This window comes from Choloepus didactylus, chromosome 2, assembly GCF_015220235.1.
Source record: "Choloepus didactylus isolate mChoDid1 chromosome 2, mChoDid1.pri, whole genome shotgun sequence".
Lineage (NCBI taxonomy): Eukaryota > Metazoa > Chordata > Mammalia > Pilosa > Megalonychidae > Choloepus > Choloepus didactylus.
Window position 1 is genome coordinate 186,656,514 of NC_051308.1, and position 22,172 is coordinate 186,678,685.

The window sequence follows — 22,172 nt, forward strand, 5'->3', positions numbered from 1 at the left end:
ATGGATCACATTCTTGAACCACAGAAGAATTAAATTAGAAATCAGTAAACAGTAATAAGTCTGAAAAAGTCTTAAATATTTGAAAATTAAAAAAAAAACTTGTAAATAACCTATGGGTCAAGGAAGAAATCAAAAGCAAAATTACAAAATATTTCAAACTGAAAAACAACAAAAAGACTACATATCAAATTTGGGGGCATAGTTAAAGCAGTGCTTAGAGGAAAATTTACAACTTTAAAGGTTTGTATTAGAAAGGAAGAGAGGCTTAAAATCGATCTAAGTTTCAACCTTAAGAAGCTAGAAAAAGAAAAGCAAATTAAATCTAAGAAAAAAAAAGATTTGTATAGTAGAGAACAATACAAAGAGTGTTAGAGTGTTTTGAAGAGATTAATAAAATTAATGAAACTCTAGGCAAGAGTGATCAAGAAATATGAAAGAAAACACAAATTACCAATATTAGGAATGAAAGAAGGGCTGTCATGACTCCTAGACATTAAAAGAACAACAAAAGAACACTGTGAACAAAATTATGCCAATAAATTCAATAACTTGAAAAACCTTGAATAAATTCAATACTTTAAAAAACGTAACTTGTCATTCTGACTTTAGATGAAATGGAAAATCTGAAAACCCATAGGACTATTAAATAAATTAGCTATTAAAAGCCCTTTCTGAAAGAAAACTACAGGCCCAGATTGTTTTCTTAATAAATTATATCAAATATTTAAGGAAGAAATAACATTCTTATACAAACTCTTTCAGAAAATAGAGGGGAGGGGAAGGGGATACTTTCCAATTTATTCTGTAAGATTAACAGAATTTAATAAAACCTGAAAAAGGCATTACCAAAAAAATTGCAGACCAATATAAATTATGAACATAATCAGAAAAATTCTTTCAAAATGCTAGCAAATCAAATATATCTGGCCATATATAAACAGGATAATAAGACAAAAGGGGTTTATCACAGAAATACAATATTAGTTTAACATTCAAAAATCAATCATATTTAAAAAATGAAAAAGGAAAAGCAAGCAATCCTTTCAAGGTGCAAAAAAATGATCTGACAAAAATGAACCCCTATTCATGATAACAAAGACTCGTAGCAAACTAGAAAAAAAGTGGAACTTATTCTAATAAAGAACGTGTATTAAAAAACCTACAACTAGCATCATACTTGATGGTACTTAAGTGAACATTTTCTCCCTTAAGACTGAGAACAAAATAAGGATGTCTGCTCTTGCAACAAGGCAAGAAAAATAAACACAAGGCAGAAATATTAGAAAGTAAAATTCTAATAGTTGAGATGGTTGTCATTCCATAGGATTTTCTATGGAAAAAAAAAAAAAGTACTAGAATTAGTAGGTGAATTAAGAAACTTTGCAAAACACAATACTAATGTACAAAACTAAATTGCACATCTATATATTAGCAGAAAACTTTTGGCGAATACTTTTTAAATTGCATTTGTAATAACAATAAAAACATAAAATACTTGGGAATAAAATTAACAAAAAACATAAAAGACTTCTACAATGAAAACAATAAAGCATTGCTGAGATAAAATCTTAAATAATAGAGAGACCATGTTTCATAGATAGGAAAATTCAATATGGTTAAGATAGTAATACTCCAAATCATAATCTTAAAATGTTTTTTTGTAGAAACTACCTAGCTGATTCTCACTTCTATGTGGAAATACAAAGTACTTAGAATAGCCAAAACAAATTTTGAAAAGAAAGAAAAAAGTTGGAAGACTTACACTATGTGATTTCAAAAGACTTTTCTAAATCTACAGTAATAAAAATGGTGTCATATTAGCATAAAGATAGACAAAATGATCAATGGAACAGAATTTAAATCCCCAAAAAGACCCAGAGTTATATGGTTAATTTGTTTTTGACAAAGGTGTTGAAGCAACTCAATGGGATAAACTAAATCTTTTCAACAGATGATGTTCAAACTAGATGCTAGTAATAATAATAGAAATACCCACACCTCACTACATCAAAAAAAATTATTCAAGATGGCATGTATACTTAAATGTTACAGATAAAACTATGAAGATTTTAGAAGAAAAAACTGAAGAGTATTTTCACAACCCTAGGAATAGGCAAAGATTTTGGGGGCAGAAAACAAAAAAGCACTAACCTTAAAAACATTTATAAATTAGACTTCATCTAAATTTAAAACTTTCTCTCTCTGAAAGATATCATTTAAAAATGAAAAGGCAAGCCACAGAATGGGAGAAATGTTTACTATACATATAACTGGCAAAGAACCTATATCCTATATATATATGTATATAAAATTTTAAAAAAACCTCCGACAACTCAATAATAAAAAGATCACCTGTTCTAGTTTACTAATGCTGCCAGAATGCAAAACATCAGAGACGGATTGGCTTTTATAAAAGGGGGTTTATTTGGTTACACAGTTACAGTCTTAAGGCCATAAAGTATCCAAGGTAACACATCAGCAATTGGGTACCTTCACTGGAGGATGGCCAGTGGTGTCCGGAAAACCTCTGTTAGCTGGGAAGGCACGTGGCTGGCGTCTGCTCCAAAGTTCTGGTTTCAAAATGGCTTTCTCCCAGGATGTTCCTCTTTGGGCTACAGTTCCTCAAAAATGTCACTCTTAGTTGCACATGGGGTATTTGTCCTCTCTTATCTTCTCCAGAGCAAGAGTCTGCTTCCAACGGCCGTCTTCAAAATGTCTCTCAGCTGCAGCTCCTGTGCTTTCTTCAAAGTGCCCCTCTTGGCTGTAGCTCCTCTTCAAAACATCACTAACAGGTGCACTGAGTTCCCTCAACTCAGACCCACCCTGAATGGGTGGAGCAACACCTCTATGGAAATTATCCAATCAGAGTCATCACCCACAGCTGGGTGGGGCACATTTCAAAGAAACCCTCAAAGAATTACAACCTAATCAACACTGATAACGTCTGCCCACACAAGATTACATCAAAGATAATGGCGTTTGGGAGACATAATACATTCAAACTGGCACATTCCACCCCCTGGACCCCAAAATGACATCTTTCCATATACAAAATACATTCATCTCATTATAATATCACAAAAACTTATATCATTTCAGTAACAATAGTTAAGTACAAGATCCCATTAAATCAGTTACAGGTGTGGTCTGTCCAAAAGCAAAATTCCCCTCTGACTGTGGACCTGTAAACTTAGAACAAGTTACGTGCTTCCAATATACAAAGGAGGGTCATTAATAGGATAAACATACCCATTGCCATAAGGAAAACCTGAAAGGTAAACAGGGTTCACGGGACCAAAACAGTTCCTAAAACCTGCAGGACAAACTCCACTAGATTTCAAAGTCTGAGAGTCTTTTACAAATCGACGTTGCATCCTTGGGGCTTGAGAGAGCGGGAATCTAACACTTCCTAAGGGTCTTTGCAGCAACCCTTTCCTCACCAAATGCTTGGGTGAGTGCTCCAACATATCCACACATTGGGGAGACCACCTTCTTGGCCCCACCCTCCTCAAACATCGGGGAAGCACCCAGATTCCCTTCCATTTCTGGGGCACACGCTCAACCCCTTCAGAACAGTGTGGTGGCAGCCAGGCTCTCCCCAATTCCCTGGGAATGTGCTCCACCCTCTTTGGGGCCTGGGGTTGCAGAACATTTCCTGAGCATCGAGGTGGAAAGCCCGCCCTCGACCTCCAGGGCAAACTTACCCTTTCCATGCATGTGGGCTGTTCCACTCTCCCAGCCCGAGGCCTCCTGACTCCAGACCTCAACCTCCATGGCTCTGCCTTTGAAGAAATTTTTCCTTCAATTCATTCCTTGTCTGCCCTCTCCAGTCCAGACCGGCAGCAGCGCTGTCTATGAAGAGCTCGCAAAATTCTGCTGGCTTCACATGAAGCACACAGGGGTCAAAGCCATCAGACAACAGGACTTTCCACAAATCCTTTCTGGATAACTCCATCCCCAACTTGGCTTGTACTGAAATGGCGGCTGGGTTCCATGTTTGGTTCATCCTCACTTTGGGCTGTAGCTTCTGGGATTCCACTCCCTGGAAGCCCGTACTTTTCCAAGCCATCAGCTTCTGGTTTCTTTGAACCCAAGAGTTCAGTTCTAAGTTTATCTCCCTCTGCTCTCATTTTACTATAAGCTGCAAGGAGAAGCCGGGGTACATCCTCCACACATAGTCTGGAGATCTCCTCAGCTAAGTATCCCAGGTTGTCGCTTTCAAATTCTTCCTCCCAGCTAACACCAGGACTCAATTTTGCCAAATTCTCTGCCACTTTAAAACAAGAACCACCTTTCTTCCAGTTCGCAACAACACAGTCATCATTTCTGTTCAAGTCCTCATCAGAAGTATCTTTAGAGTCCATATTTCCACAGACAGTTTCTTCAAAGCAGTTTAGGCCTTTTCTATCAAGCGCCTCACAATTCCTCCAGAATCTTTCCCTTATCCATTTAAAAAGCTGTTCCAACATGTTTGTTATTTGCAAACTCAGCAGCAAAAGCACCCCAATTCTTTGGTACCAAAAATCTGTTCTAGTTTGCTAATGCTGCCAAAATGCAAAACATCAGAGATGGATTGGCTTTTTTTTTTTTTTTTTTTTTATAAAAGGGGGGTTTATTTGGTTACACAGTTACAGTCTTAAGGCCATAAAATGTCCAAGGTAACACATCAACAATTGGGTACCTTCACTGGAGGATGGCCAATGGTGTCCAGAAAACCTCTGTTAGCTGGGAAGGCACGTGGCTGGCGTCTGCTCCATAGTTCTGGTTTCAAAATGGCTTTCTCCCAGGATGTTCCTCTCTAGGCCGCAGCTCCTCCTCAGAATGTCACTCTTAATTGCTCTTGGGGTGTTTGTCCTCTCTTAGCTTCTCCAGAGCAAGAGTCTGCTTTCAACAGCCACCTTCCAACTGCCTCTCATCTGCAGCTACTCTCTCAGCTTCTGTGCATTCTTCAAAGTATCCCTCTGGGCTGTAGCAAGCTCACTCCTTCTGTCTAAGCTTATATAGTGCTCCAGTAAACTAAACAAGGCCCAGACTGAATGGGCAGGGCCACACCTCCATGGAAAGTACCCAGAGTCACACCCACAGTTGGGTGGGGTGCATCTCCACAGAAAGACTCAAAGAATTACAATCTAATCAACACTGATACATTGGCCCACACAAGATTACATCAAAGATAAGGCGTTTTGGGGGACATAACACATTCAAACCAGCATACCTACTAACACAACATCCATTCTGTAATCCATGGATCAAGGATTCATTTCAATTTTCATGTCTTATTACTTAATACATTTCATAAGGCTATAGCTGCCATAGATAGTAATTCCTCTGATGGATCTGGGCAATGTAAATTGAAAACCTGAAAAGATTCATTAATATTCTAGATGCCTTCAAGAATACCCGTGATTCATAGGAGGAGGTCAAATATCAATACCAATAAGATTTTGGAAGAAGTTGATTCCAACCCTCATGGATGACTTCGAGGCCTTCAAGGCTTCAGTGAAGGAAGGAAGTCATCCAACTCTTCTTCTTCAGTTTTAGAACTATCAGCATAAAGGTACTTGGACATGTCCACAGGCCTTATATTTTTTCTTTTTGTACACTGGGGAGGAGAGTCCTTTACAGTTACAAAGGTTTCTGGCTCATCAAATGGGTTCAAATATTGTGGAGTCTGTATCTCTTTAAAGGGATTATAGCTGTTATTATAAAAAGATTCTTCTGGTTTTTTAGAAGACGCTTTCTCAGTGACTGGTTCTTCTGAGTCAGGATCTCCAAATGGATTTAAATCTGTTACATCTGGATCACCAAATGGGTTTGAATTCACAGTGGCCAAGTCCTTTTCTGCTTCATCCAAAAAGTTAAGTTTGTTGATAAGCTCTGTAATTTTTGCTGCCTTTTCCTCCTGATTCACTCGGTTCTCATCATCTTCTTCATTATCGTCTTCAAAGTCATCCAAATTGCCAATGTCAGCCTGCTTCATACTCATCAAACTAGCCAAACTTTGCATGTCTTCATCCTGCCTCTGTCTTGTGGAAGGGAGTCCACATACAAAGAATCTTCTCTTAATTTGTTGTCTTCTTCCTGTATTTCCTTTCCTTTGATTCTGGGTGGCTTTTCCCTCCCGAAGGAAAATGCAAGATAAAGAAAACTGGAGAGTGGAAGATACAACTTTTTTAGACAATGGCTTGAATTTTAACTTGACATCAGTCTGAGTCGGCATAGGGCTTGCATACTGTTTCATGTTGATGCTGCTAGTAGCAAGAGCTTTTCTTCGACCAGAAGGAGATTCATTTTCTATGACAAATGTCCACTCTTTGTCTTCAAATTCCTCTGCATGAGGATCCTTAAAAAGTGTCACAGTGATTTCAATGTTTTCAGGAACAGGCCACACTACAACACCATGGTATGGATTTTTTATTCCAGGTTGCCAGCTATGAACCTTAGAAGACTTCCTTCGGCTTCTTCTTGTCCAAACTACCACCAGTTTATCTGGTTGCCATTTCTTAGTACACTCAACCATCAGCTCTTGGTAGGAAGCCACAAACTGGAACTTGGATGCATGTTTTCCCACACGCTGCAGTCTCTTCCAAACTGAAGCCATGATGATCAATCAACACACTGGAGCAGTGCTGGGTTAGCAACACAGTAGCTTTAATACAGCAGAGGGTCCAAAGCAAAAGAGCTTTGCAGGGTATGTCGATATTTCAAAAAACTCAACTACAACTTGAAACGATGTTTGGGGTCCATAAATCTTCTCCCTGTTTGTGTCACAGGGTAAATCCCATCATAGATGAATTGCCCAGTCGAGAACAGTATGATATACATGACAGGATGAATGAGAGGAGGTTCCCTCATGGAGACATCACCATTCCACCTCATGGGCTATGCGGTGTGTTTTCTGGAGGACTCTAATTCCGCTGTCGGGCTGAGTCTGGCCCGGTTCCCTCCTCAGCGCCGCTCCTCCGTCGCCGCCGCAGCAGCAGCAGCCACCGCCGCCTCCACCGAGTCCTCCATCCCCGCCGGAGCCACATGGAACAGCCGAACCAGCCACGGCACTCGCGGGAGCCGGGGTCTACAGCCCCTCAGGCGGACGGCGCCCCTCACGCCCGCCCCCTCCCTGACGCAGTCGCCTCGCGACCGTCCCCCACCCTACAAAACCCTGCCAGAGCCGCCGCCGCCGCTCAGCGCCCAGCACCCCCTCCCCTGCCTTCCTCCTCCACCACCATCATCATTACCTCTCCCCGGATTGGCTTTTATAAAAGGGGGTTTATTTGGTTACACAGTCACAGTCTTAAGGCCATAAAGTGTCCAAGGTAACACATCAGCAATTGGGTACCTTCACTAGAGGATGGCCAGTGGTGTCCGGAAAACCTCTGTTAGCTGGGAAGGCACGTGGCTGGTGTCTGCTCCAGAGTTCTGGTTTCAAAATGGCTTTCTCCCAGGATGTTCCTCTCTGGGCTGCAGTTCCTCAAAAACATCACTCTTAGTTGCACTTGGGGTATTTGTCCTCTCTTATCTTCTCCAGAGCAAGAGTCTGCTTCCAACGGCCATCTTCAAACTGTCTCTCATCTGCAACTCCTGTGCTTTCTTCAGTGTCCCTCTTGGCTATAGCTCCTCTTTAAAACATCACTCACAGCTGCACTAAGTTCCCTCTGTCTGTCAGCTCATTTATATGGCTCCAGTGACTCAACTCAGACCCACCCCAAATGGATGGAGCAACACCTCCATGGAAATTATCCAATCAGAGTCATTACCCACAGCTGGGTGGGGTGCATTCCAAAGAAACACTCAAAGAATTACAATCTAATCGACACTGATAATGTCTGCCCACACAAAATTACATCAAAGATAATGGCGTTTGGTGGGACATAATACATTCAAAATGGCACACCACCCAAAATAAAAATAGGATACAAAAATAGGCCAAGAGTGTAAAGTGAAGATACTTCACAAAGTAAGAGACATCAATGCTCAATAAGCACATGAAAACTCAACACATCATTAGTTATCAGGAAAATAAAAATTAAAGTTTCAGTTAGATACCTCTACACACCCACAGTTAGATACCACTGCACATTCACTGGAATGGCTAAAATTAAAAAGACAGAGAAGATCAAATTTTGGTATGTAGTTGGAGCAACTAGAACTCTCAAATACTGTTGGTGGGAATGTAAAATGGTAAGACTACTCTGAAAAATGGTTTATCAGTCATTTAAAATTAAACACAGACCTACTCTATGACCAAGCAATATTACTCATAGGTATCTGTCATTGTCCTCCGATGTTCACACCAGAGTTATTTGTACTAGCCCCAAACTGGAAACAATTCGTCTACCTAAAGGAAAATGGATAAACAAAATATGGTATAATTCAGTACAATTCTATATAACTGAATGCTACCCAGCAATAAAAAAGACTGAATTACTGATAAAGTCATCAACATGGATGAATCTTAAAAACATGCTGAGCAAAAGAAGCCAGTCTCCAGAGTTCATACTGCATTATCCAATTTGTATAACATTCTAGATTAGAGAAAACTAATCTACAGTGGAAAAAAATTCAGAAATTAGCCTCTGGGGGATGGGGACTGATTGGGAAGGGGCAGGAGGAGATTTTCTGCAGTGACGGAAATGATCCATATATTGTTAAGGGTGTGAATTACACAGATGTATGCATTTGACAAAATATATCAAATTCTACTCAGTAGTTATGCATTTCACTATATGTGTTATCTTTTAAAAAAAAAAAAAACTGTAAACATACTGAACTCTAGTAACAGGTTGCTTTTTACAGAGATCTGGGTTATCAATTCCAAAACTACTTTCTGTACACTTTGGGTTTGAGCAAATGAGTACTGAGGAAAACGGGAGTCAGGTTTTTCTCTATTGGAGAAGGGAGTTACAATACAGAAATGGAGATGACTAGAATGAACCCTGTGGTGTCCATCTGGTTAGTCCATTTAATGAATTTGTGGTTCATTTTTAGATACAAAAATAAACATGTATATACAAGTATGTGTATACAGGTCAGTGTGAACCTGTGAGTATATTTCCTAGCTATGTCCACTATGGTGGCCTAGAAGCAATGATTCAAATAAAAAAAAAAAAAATCTGGAGTACAGATCTTTGCTTATAGATAACATTCTCCTAATAAAAGGAACCAGAATTCCTTGGAGAAATGGCTGATCCTAGAATTGGGAAAAATAAAGGATGAGAAGAGTCTGGAACATTTTGTTGACCAGAAAGTAAGAAAGTGCTCAAAGAATGAAGGCAAAATGTTGAAAGGACATAGGGCCAATCTGGGATAATTTGAGTATCAAAATAAATTATGATAGTAGTTGATTTATAATCATTGAATAAAAATCCATTGCTAAATGCAATGCCTGATTCTGGAATGGATTTTGGACGAGGAAAATAAAAACAGCTATAAAAGACACTGAGATAATTGACAGAATGTGAATATGATCTCTTGGTTAGATAATATTGTATCAATGATAAATTCCCTAATTTTGATCATTCTACTATGAATACATAAGGGAATATCCTTGTTCTTAGAAAATACACACTGAAATATATAGGGGTAAAGGAGCATGTCTCCAGCTTACTCCCAGGTAGTTCAGAAAGAAATTCTATGCATATCTATATGACTATGTTCATAGAAAGAATGATAATATAAATGGGGAAAATTGTAAAACAATTGTTGATTCTGAGTAAAGGGTATAAAGGAATTCTTTGTACCATTCTTGTACCTTTTTATATAAGTTTGAAATTATACCAAAATAAAGAAAGAAAAAAATATGTACAGGGCAATTAAGAGTGCCTACCCTCAAGGTCCTATGGTGAAAAGCTCAGTGGTAAGCACTCCAGAGACAATCAATGTATACTAAAGGTACGAATGTGTATATAAATTTTTTTAAAGAAGAAATATAAAATTAAAGTGAAAATCATCTCTTTAACTTTAGATTTACATTTTTGTCCATTTATTTTCAGGTTGCCTTTCCTGTGTAAAAAACTTCCTGCCCTCTCCATCCACCCACCCACCCATGCTGGCTTCGGCATGAACTGTTTGTATGAACTGCTTCTGTTCTTTTCTGTAGTCTTCATTTGTCCCTTGTCACATGCTGTTTTATTTTTATGTAGCATCCCACTTGCATAACTGGATTGTAAGCTCTGTGAGAGCAAGAACCACTTCTTATATTATTTAATATCTTTAGTGGCTTAACAATATCCAACATATGTTTAATAATGCTTAATAATTAGTTATTGATATTACGATTTTTGAGCTACCAGTTTAATAGACAGAACTCCATAAAATGACTTTTACTGAAAATGATACCTGAAGTTTTCTTCCTGTAATTGTTCTAGTTGTAATTGTGCATGAAAATACTTTTTTGCAACCACTGTATTTGGATCATCGAAAGATCCATCCAACTGGTCAAGTTTTTCATTCATCATCTCATTCTCAGAAACCAGTGAATTCTTTTCATCTTGAAGTGCGGTCACCTAAAGAAAAAATAAAAAACACCAATATCAACACTGATGGCAAAAATGTCCTTAGACTTGAGTCTGAAGTTCTGGATTCTAATTCTGACTGAGTCATTAAATAGCTTGGTCAATAGGACTAGACAATTTATAAGGGTCTTTCCAACTCTGGAATTCTGATGCCACAAGGTTTAGGTCAAACAAAAGAAATCAAAACAGAGTAAGGATGTCTTCGAAATGTTGTGCCTGCCTTAGTTCTGGGAAGAAAATACTGTGAGGTCTCTAAAAGTTGACATGCCAATGAAGTTCAAAAATACCATTTGTTCCCCCCTTTAGGTATAAACCATCTAATTTTCAGTTTCTGGTTTCTTTGAACCCAAGAGCTGAGTTGTAAGTTTATCTCTCTGTTTGCATTTTACTATAAGCTGCAAGAAGCCAGGGTGCATCCTCCACACATAGTCTGGAGATCTCCTCAGCTAAGTATCCCAGGTTGTCGCTTTCAAATTCTGCCTTCCATCTGACACCAGGATACAATTTTGCCAAATTCTATGTCGCTTTAAAACAAGGATCGCCTTTCTTCCAGTTTGCAACAACACATTCATAATTTCTGCTCAAGGCCTCATCAGAAGTATCTTTAGAGGCCATATTTCCACAGACAGTCTCTTCAAAGCAGTTTAGGCCTTTTCTATCAAGCTTCTCACAACTCTTCCAGAATCTTCTCCTTATCTATTTAAAAAGCCGATCCAACATGTTTGGTATTTGCCATCTCAGCAGCATCCCACTTCTCTGGTACCAAAATCTGTTCCAGTTTGCTAATGTTGCCTTTTTGCAAAATACCAGAAACGGATTGGCTTTTATAAAAGGGGGCTTATTTAGTTACACAGTTACAGTCTTAAGGCCATAAAGTGTCCAAGGTAACGCATCAACAATGGGGTACCTTCACTAGAGGATGGCCAGTGGCATCCAGAAAACCTCTGTTAGCTGGGAAGGCACGTGGCTGGCATCTGTTCTGGAATTCTGGTTTCAAAATGGCTTTCTCCCAGGACGTTCCTCTCTAGGCTTCAGCTTTTGTCCAAAATGTCACCCTCAGTTGCTCTTGGGCGTTTTGTCCTCTCTTAGCTGCAGCTCCTTTTCAAAATGTCACTCTCAGCTCCTGTGTGTTCTTCAAAGTGTCTCTCTTGGCTATAGCAAGCTCGCTATTTCTGTCTGAGCTTATATGGTGCTCTAGTAAACAAATCAAGGCTCACAATGAATGGGCAGGGCCACACCACCATGGAAATTATCCAACCAGTTATCACCCACAGTTGGGTGGGTTGCATCTCCATGGAACAGTCCAATTCAAATGCTCCAACTTAACACTAATATGTCTGCCCTCACGAGACTGCATCAAAGAACATGGCTTGTTCTGGGAGACATAATATATACAAACTGGTACAAACAGAGACTGTCATGACTTCCAATATATTATTGGAAAAGTTTTTCTATTTATATTTGCAATAAGTATAATTAATTCAATCTAGTTAAGTGAATGAAAATATAAATTGGCACAATGCTAATAACGGGAAATTAAAATCAACTGATTGCCTTAAAATATAGGCAAGTTACAAACATTGCTCTCCAAACAAGAAATTAAAAGACTAGGGAATCCGTCCCTAGGTAGACTACACAAGGAAACAGCTTTCTGTTTTTAAATTTAATGTGTGCATCCACTCCTGTCATGCAATCAGCTTAGTGACTATTACCTGCCATGTACAATTCTAAGTGGTTCAAATACAAAGAAGAAGGGTTCAGTCCTCAAGGTTTTACAGTAGACATGTACATGAAGGAAATGTTCAAGGTGCACTGATGGAAGCACATTAAAGGGTGGTGATGGGGGCACAGAGCAAAGACTATCTAATTCTAGCTTGATGGCAGTGGCTGTCAAAAAAGAACTGATAGAAAGTAACAATGCCCTCAGTCTTCAACCCCATGTATGAATTCTCTAAGAAGAAGATGAAGAGTAAATTTAGTTTTAGCACCTGGTGAGTAACCAGCTTTGATCCTGTCAGTGTTTTGCACAGTGTGGTTCCAGAGCTACCTTCATCACAGACATGGGGATAGAGTGGCGGTGGGGTGTTGTTAGACAAACTCCTTGGACCAACCACAGATCTTTGACTTGGAACCTCTGGTAGTGGTGGACAAATGCCCCAAGAGCAACTAGGAGTGACATTTTTAAGGAGCTGAAGCCTAGGGAGGAATGTCCTGGGAGAAAGCCATTTTGAAAGCAGAACTCCGGAGCAGATGCTAACAGAGGTTTTCCGGACACCACTGGCCATCCTCCAGTGAAGGTACGCAATTGTAGATGCACTACCTTGGACACTTTATGGCCTTAAGACTGTAACTGTGTAACCAAATAAACCCCCTTTTATAAAAGCCAGTCCATTTCTGGTGTTTTGCATTCCCGCAGCATTAGCAAACTAGAACACCTTCTAAGAGTTTTATAGGTCATCAATCCATTTTGAGTTGATTTTTGTATATGGTATGAAGGAAGGGTCTAAATTCATTCTTCTGCATGTGAATATCTAGTTTTCCAGTCTTTATACTTTTCATTTCCATTCAATGTGATCATCTCAAACCTTTCCACTGTTAGTCATCTGATTTTCAGCTAAGTCTCTTCTGTCTCTAGCTGTCTATGACTTATTTCTTAGTACTATAACGATGCTTTAGGGTCTCAATATGTTTCTACACATCTTCAATCTCTTTTTCAAACTCATTTTGTTGTTTTATCAGCTATTCTCCTTTACTAATGGGTTTTCATGAAATTGGTATTCGGCATGAAGCAAACGTTGTTTATAAGCTGAGCTATTGTCTCTTACATGCTCTCTTCTCTTCTACTTTTGGTTTTAATCTGTAATATATTTGCACAGATGGCATGCTGTTTTTCTTTTCATCTTGCTCATGTTTGATTTATAATTGAAAACTGCTATTTGTTCCAGTGCAGTCTGGATGACATCTTAGACATCCTTTCCATTGTATCTGAGATCCAGTATATGTTTCCCATCTGTTCCGGTTTGCTAGAGCTGCCATTATGCAAAATACCAGAAATGGGTTGACTTTTATAAAGAGGATTTATTAGGACAAAAATTTACATTTCTAAGGCCATAAAAGTGTCCAAACTAAGGCATCAACAAGAGGGTACCTTTACTGAAGAAAGGCCGATGGCGTCCAGAATAGCTGTCAGCTGGGAAGGCACGTGGTTGGCGCCTGCTAGTCCTTTCCTCCTGGGTTCTGGTTTCAAAATTACTTTCTCTAAAATGTCTCTGGGCTCCTGTTTCTCTTACCATCCATCTCTCAGCTCCTGTGCATCCTTGCTTGTTCTTCCAGAGTGTTTCTCTCTAAGTGTCTGGGGGTCCTCTCTTTGCTTCTCTGGGGCAAACCCTGGGCTTCATCTCTTAGCTTAGCATCTCCAAGGATCTGGGTCTATGTCAGCTCTTAGCTCTCTTAAGGACTCCAGTAAACTAATCAAGACCCATCCTGCATGGGTGAGGTCACACCTTCATGGAAATAATCTAATCAAAAGATCCCACCATCAATTGGGTGGGTCACATCTCCATGGAAACAACTTAATCAAAAGGTCCCACCCACAATAAGTCTGCACCCATGAGATTGGGTTAAAAGAACAGTCTTCTCTGGGGTACATAATAGATTCAAATCAGAACACCCTCTAAGCCATATTTGGGACTGTTTTCTCTCCATAACAGACTATATCCCTGTGAATGTTGGCAGAAGGAATTGAGGCCAGTTGAGATCATGTGTAATCTTTTTAGAACATCTGGACTATGGTCCAACTTCTGAGGTTGCCCCAAGTGCCTCATATCTGGACGGTGTGGGGTGCATCCTATTTTCATGGAAAAATTTTTTTCTTGATTCTATGCAGTAATCATCTAATTTCATTTGTGCAGATAATTGAAGGCTAATTATTTTAACACTAGAACTAAAATGTCAAATCTTGGGATTCCTGCACTTTTTAACCAAAACCATGGGATCACACACTCTTCATTATGTATGACAAACACTTAAATCTTGAATATAGAATTAATTTATTCTTTAATGAACAAGAATTTCTCATAAAACTGTACAGAGATTCTACATGAGATGGCTAATACCTGCATGATTCAATCACCTTTCTCCATCTGAGATATTCTGGAGGATTCATATGATACTATGTGAAAGGAACACATCTCAGGTGCTCTGCATGTGCATGCATGTGTGTCTTACTATGCTATGTGCAGATGAGTGCAGTTGGGAAAGATGCAAAGGAGAGCAGGTAGAATTTCCCCTCTATTTGAGATATTTTGTTTGTATAAATACAGAGGATTGAACTTTAAGGATGAACTTGTAAGACCTTGATTCTAGTATTATCAGTACCCTATGTAGCTAAGTCACACTGAAGAAGTCACTTCTCTATGGTAGTTTCCTTATTTGCAAACCTTTGAGGGTTAGACACATTCATTACCCAATTCTATCATTCTAGATATTTACTAGCAATATCTAGCAAGGATAATGCACAACCCTACTTCCTTGTCCTCACATTTTTCAGAAGGTCAACTATATATTTAGCTCATTATTTGAAAATAAAAAAGGAACCTATACACAGCATATTAGGAAGGTACATTAAACCTTTTGTGTATCTTTTTCAAGACTTATCGCACGCATACACATATACATGCAAAACACATACATAATGCTTATGTACCAGACCCTGATCTAAGTATATTTACTCATTTAATCTTCACAGAAACTCTGGGAGATACACATTAGCATTATTCCACTTCTCAAAAGAGAAAACTAAAGTGCAGAGAAATTAAGTTAATTTGCCTAAGAGCACACAACCAGCTAGTAACCTGGCCAGGTTCTAGATATAGACAGTCTGGTCTGACAGTCCACTACTTAACCACTAACTATTGACACTGATGCCAAGTTTTTTTGTTTTGCTGGCATGCATGTGTGTATGAACATGTATGTATATAATTCTCTCCTTATATGTGTGTACATGTGTGAGAGAGAGAAAGGAAGAGAGGCAGAGAAGGAGAGAGGAAGTGAGGGAGGGGAAGGAGAACACAGTCATGTTTGCTGGGTGTCAGGCACTCCTAAGTATTTTCATAAATTACCTTATTTAATACCCACAAACACACTATGAAGAAGGTACTTTATTTCCCCTATTTTACTAAAGAGAAAGCTGAGGTCTTATCTAAATAGTTCAAATTTTACAATTAGTAGACTTATTTCCTCAAATTTTCTTTTGGAGCAGGGAATAGTAGGTTTCAATTTCCAATTCTCAGAGAAAAATAATTATGCAATTCATTTTTGAATATCCAAGCCTATAACAAATCCTTTCAATGAACTCACCATGAAATGAAACCCAAACTCCAAAATTAACCTGCCGATCAATTAAAATAAAAAACCATTTATACATTAGAAAAGAATTTTTTTCAGATCAGGGTTCTTTTCCGAACCTGCATGTCTAGTTCTTGGCATCTTTGTCTCAGCTCTTCTTTCTCTGTTACTGCTTCCTGAAGTTCTTCCAAGGCCCTTTTAAGCTGTAATATAAAATGTCCAAATTTTTATTAAATCATGCTCTGACTCAAATTTAAAAAATACTTTTCTCACTACACATATATATACTGTTATAGGAAATTTTTTTTTAAATCTACCTATTAACAAATGAGTCTTAATTTATCTTTGCATAAATATTTATATAGCCTCATTAATGTTTAAGGGGTCCCACAAAAAGAAATTTTATATAAATCCTTGTGAAATATTCAAACAAAAAAGTATTAGAGGAGGCATTGTTTAGTTTCATCACAGAAAAAGTTTTCTAAGAATATAGCATGTTTAAATTTAAAGAAATTATTTACTGAAAATTTTTAAAATTTAAAATACTTCTTGAGATACCTGGTGACATTCATGAAGAAAATGATGTCCAACATATTTATAACAATAAAAATACTTGATACATTTGCCTTTCCTTGCCCACTTTCCCCTACACCTCAGACTGGATTATACATAGGAGAAGAATGCCTTTTCTCTCATGTAGAACAGTCATATACTTTAACCAGGGAAAGGAGCCTTGATTACATGGTCCTGAAGCTGTTTTTCCAATATCAGAAGAAATGATAGCTACAGTGACAAAAATTATATTACCTTAATAGATAAAGTAAAATTCAGTATAATTTTTGTCTATATCACTGTTTAACTGAGTAGCATAGGCTAAATATGTATCATAAATGTCAGAAGGAAAGTTCAAAGCTACTCAACTCTTCCAACATGATCACAGAAAACTCTGGGGACCAATACCACTTACTTTCATGAAAGAATATGTAATAATATATAACAGGGTCTGCACAGCAGAATAAATGCTGTAAATTTTATGGAAGAAAATACTTTAGTATATGCTCTCCTATGTAAGCCATATGATAGTAAACGGCAAAGGAACTGTATTTCTGTTTTCAACATTTTTCTCACATATTGAAACACTTACCTGTTGCTCTAATTCTCCAACATCATCATTTGTAGAAGAGCTCATTATTTCTTTACTCATCAACTAAAAAATTAGAATAGTTAAATTAAGTACAATAATATGTTTCTAGAGTAAAATATATTTACTTGGAATGGATGTAAAATGGTTTATCTTTAATTTTTCCTTGCCTTAACTTGACCCCTAGAACACTATTCGAATAAAAATTGTAGTAGATGTTTAAGTTCAATAACAGAATGTTCAAGCATTATTTTAGTAATGACATAAGTGTACTTTAAATATAAAGACACATTTAAAATACTTTTTGTACTAAAAAATTACAAACAAGTTTGAAAAGATTAATTACTGAATAAAATTGAACACACCGAATAATACAAAAATGATTGCCTCCCATAACATATACATTAACACTTTTAAAATACAGCCTTTAAATGATGTGGAAAATTCCTAATTGGAGAAGTCACTTTAAAATGTAGAAGTCGTAATTATATGACAAAAAGTGAACCTATAAAATAATTTTTTGCATCTGAAAGACAGATAAATTTACAGATGTGGCTGTGAAATCAAACCACCAAAGCAAACCCACAGTATAAAAATTACTATAGTCCCGTATGATGTCTCTCTCTAAATGACGCCTTCCAAATTTTGCTCTTCCTCACTATCCCTCTCTCTACTTTCCTTCACATCTCTTCTGCACTCCATGTCATTGCAGCCTTCTACGCCTGAATTTAAGAATCAATACAATGCCACAGGAATTCTGAATCCTTCTGGCTCCACTTAGACAAGCAGACTTTCCTTGAACCCAAGTTACCTAGTTCCAAAACATTAAGTACCACCAAACTTGCTGACAGATCTAACATTTTGAAACTGCAACTGAAATATATAAGCTTTGAAATCTCAGGAAAGATTGTCCTTACTGGCAGAAAAAGAGAAGAAGTTTTAAAAAAAATATATGCAGAGGCTGTTTATCCTACTTAGCTGAAGTTAAAGAATCTTGACAATATTAATTTATCAACTAATTTTGGAAATGTAGATATGAAAATTGGGCTTAAAGGCCTTTTAAGATATTTTGTAAAAAGAGATGAAACCTTAGCTAAAGATAAGCAAACTTGCTATGAAGGGAAGTTTATGCAAATAAAAATGTATACCTATAAAGTGTACGTGAAAATTGTATATAATTTGGTTCGTTAACATGATATAACTTACCTCTTGAATAGCAGTCATTACTACATGCTGAACAGACTCTTCCAATGTCATTATATTTTGAATATGTTCTATAATTTAAAAAAAAAGATCTGAAAAATATCTACTCTTTACTCATAGTGCCTTAGCCATCCAATTAACAGATATGAAAATTTATTTACAACAGATAATCCTTTACACAACATTATTTGCTACTAAAACAAATACATCCACTGAAAACAAATAAGCAGTACAGAAAATATTCATAAAAACACTTTTAGATTTATTTTTTTCCTAAAGAAGGAAACCTCTAGTTTTCTGATAAGGAAGAGAAAGGGAAGAAATCACAATCTTAAGTCAATTAGAACAATTTCTTCCATCTTGTTAAATATTATTACTGGAAGGACTCACAAACGTTAAGTGAACTCCTAAAACTGTAGGCCCAGAAACTTTCATTTTGTCACCTACTTAGTTCATTCCAGAAAGGCTTTCAGACAAGGGAATTAATTATACAGCCTCCTTTTAAAACCTGTTCAACACTCACTAAGCCTCACTGTATGGAGATGCTTATACCTTGCCACAAGCACACATGCACTAAGTTAAGGTAATTCTGTCCTAACGAGAAGTAAGAAATCATAAGAAGGAGACCTTTATATATATGAAAATTTAAATTCATTAGTGTATGTTCTCCAGCTAAAGAATTTTTCAAAAGTTTTAGGATTTATTTTCTAATAATTTTAGTATTTTTATTATTCTTCTGAGAAACTTCTAAAAGTTCTTTAAACCTTCATTTTAGTTGGGAACCCAAGAACTGGACATAGATTCAGATAGATTCTGGTATGCACCTGACCACCAAGTACTATGGGGGGAGGGGGAGACTAATTAGAGAATGCACAGGAAATGTATGGATTCCTTTATCTGATTTTCTGGATAACCGTGTTTGAAATCTTGCTGAAACCCTTGCCAAAAATAACCTTTTTTTCCCCCACCAAGATAAAAGAGTATTATTATCCAAACTAGTTCATTCTTTCAAGACTGCAATTGTTGTTGTATCTTGGAATAATTCTGGTATCAATTCTGACTGCAAAATACAAAGGTGTTGAAGCTGTTTCATATCCTAGATGTGTTTTGTTTTCTAAATTTTAATAAATCACCAATAGGTTATTTTCTTTGTCCTTAAAATTGAGAACCCCCATATAACTCCAAAAATAAATTCAATCAGATAATCCTGATTTTTTCAAATAATGAAAATGCAAGGAAATTTCCTTATATTTACTACTTGCTAAGGTTTTGTTTACATATCCAGGAATTAAAAATTCTTCTAAAAGTACGAGGATAAAATTACTAAGTAAAGCTTATAGCTGAAGTATGAAAATACTATACATCACATCAAGATTTGTAGGATGCAACAAAAGCATTACTTTAAGGGAAAATTATAGCTTAACATTTCACAGTATGAAAAAAGGAAGGTACAAATTAACGAACTATATATCCAATTTGAGATGTTAGAATACAAACAGCTGATTAATTTACAAGAAAACAAAAGAAATAAGATAAAAGATAAAATTAGAGGAAAAAAACTCAAAGACAAAAGTTGGTTGTTTGAAGGAAAGACTAATAAAACTGATAAATCTGGCAAAATTAATCAAGCAAAGAGAAGTTACAAATAACCAGTAATTAGAAATAGAGACCAAGCATTAATCCATGGACAAGATCAAAACAATCACGATTTTAAACAGAAAATTGCTGGATTTATAAATGAAGTTGCCAATTTGTTATTAAACATTTAAGGAAGTTTTAACTTTACGTGAGCAATGTCCTTCACTTTATAAAAAATTCAAATCTTTGGCACCTGTAGGTGAAAAATAAAAGCCTATGGAGAAGTACTGACTTACTCTAAAAAAACAGCAAGTTGATGATAGAGGGGACTAACATTAAAGTTTCCTGATATCAAATCCTTGTTCTATTTTACCAATGAACTACAAATGGTTTCATGTATTTTATTTTTCTCCTTTTTGAATTTGTTCTTATTGAATTTATCCTCTCTCATATGCTTCCCTCATTAGTTGGATAATGTTGACTGTGTTTTCTAGGTGCTGGCTTTAAGTATTTTGCAAACTTAAGCACCCAGCATTCTGTTATTAAAGGTGATGTACTAAGACCAGGTTTGGACAAATCACGCAAATAACATCAGCATCAAAATTCTCACCACCCAGACTGATGTTAGTCCTTGAGGGAAGTAGATCTAAGTCTGTTCAGTTTGTAATTTAATTCTTTACATGCAACAAAAATTGATTTTTTTTGCCCAGCCACATCTGGTTGCTGTATTTGGATATACCAATATAATGATCCAAATCCCTTTCACATCAGGTTATTTGGAAGATACATTGGACAGACATTATTTTGAAAAGAAAAGAATATCATTTGAAGAAGCCTGAATTATAACTTCATAGCTGCATATTTATTTATGAAAAACTGAATACTTACGGTACTATGTCACATGTGAAACAGATAATGATTCAGATCCTTTAGTGCAATTTTTTTTATTAACTATCCATTATAAGCCAAGCACTGAATATATTAAATTAAACTGAGCTATGAACTAAAATAACCTCATTTTAGCCACTGAATATATATCTCTGCATCCAGGTTCAAATGGGGTATTTAAGATATTGGTTTTTAATGGGAGACCTGGCCTGAATTCATATCTTCTGGCTTACATTTCAGGGAGCTTTCTGCCAAGCTATCACAGCAAACTCTTATGCTACTTTGTATGGCAGTGTAGGTTGTTTCTAGAAAGCAGATATCCTTAAAGGATTAAAATTCACTTACCTTGCTTCTTTTCGCAGTTGACAGCACAACCTAAAATAAGCTGGAGCAATCTCCCAAGCTCCACAGAATTTGAACATTCAGTTATTTGGTTTAAATCTGGAATAAGTTCTTCAGAAATCTGCTGCCCTAAAAACTGAAGTATCAAAACAGCAAATTTAGACTACTCATTTATGTAGGCTACAAGGGATTAACTACATTTGAATATAACAAGGGAAACAAATTATAAGTAAGTTCAACAAAAGAGTCAAATAAACAAGCAAACGGCAAATCCAAAATTACTGATTAAAACTAGAATGTCCAGACAACTTGCCAAAATTTTGAGTAACCAACCAAAAGAAGAGAAAAAGGTTTTCCACCAAATAGTCTTCGATGCCACTGTCAGAGGGAGGAACTGTTTAACTTAAGGAGCCCTTGGTCTGATCTACTGTGACAAAACTTACGCTTTTCCACAAAATAATGACAGTTTTGTAAGCCAAAGAACATACATATGTTTTGATAAATGAGCAATTCCTAGAGAATCACAATACAAAGTGGCACTTTTTTTTTTTTTTTTACAAATAAATAACAAATATAATCTTTCCTGACCTTTTCTTTCTATATTTTAAGCTTTTTGCTGGCATTGAAAAAGCTTCAAAATAACTTTTAGGTATTAATAAATAGAAATTTTTCAGAAAAGTCTTAAAAATTTTTGGAAGAAATTACAAGTGTAATTGTGTGACACTACCAATAAATAGAAATAAAAATTCCTTAAGAGCAAAACCAAACCAAAGGCTTTCAATCACTAAACAATACGCTACCTGATAAAGGGTTTTCTTATACCAAATTAACCCTATATAGAACTTTTTATGATGCTGAACAAGAAAAAATGTGCACTATCTGAGTAATGTACTAACATAAATTTAATACTATCTTCACTTAGCATTTTTCGCAGTTCACTTGTACAAGCATTATTTCACAATATTTCTTTACTGTTGTCTACAATGGAAAGAGATGTCAAAATAAGGGAATGCTTTAAAGTGGAGATTACTTAAATTATAAAGCCTAATTTATAGCACTGCATAAAATTAAATCATATAAAAATGAAGATAATTCTATTTGAGGAAATAATTTAAAGAGTATGTGTATATAAGCAACTTTATTTTATAAATCAATATATTTAA

At 36.5% G+C, this 22,172-nt stretch overlaps 1 protein-coding gene across 2 annotated transcripts in view; it reads right to left on the reverse strand.

Annotated features, from left to right (window-relative positions):
• Nucleotides 1–22,172, reverse strand: part of HOOK1 (hook microtubule tethering protein 1) — a 99,641-nt gene that overhangs the window by 43,513 nt on the left and 33,956 nt on the right. For both annotated transcript variants that reach the window (XM_037827082.1, XM_037827083.1), the window contains exons 5-9: nt 21,013–21,145; nt 18,205–18,272; nt 17,002–17,064; nt 15,977–16,060; nt 10,336–10,502 (exon numbers count right to left, since the gene is read on the reverse strand). In XM_037827082.1, the coding sequence (XP_037683010.1) occupies nt 10,336–10,502; nt 15,977–16,060; nt 17,002–17,064; nt 18,205–18,272; nt 21,013–21,145 (515 nt within the window). The remainder of the gene's footprint in view (nt 1–10,335; nt 10,503–15,976; nt 16,061–17,001; nt 17,065–18,204; nt 18,273–21,012; nt 21,146–22,172) is intronic.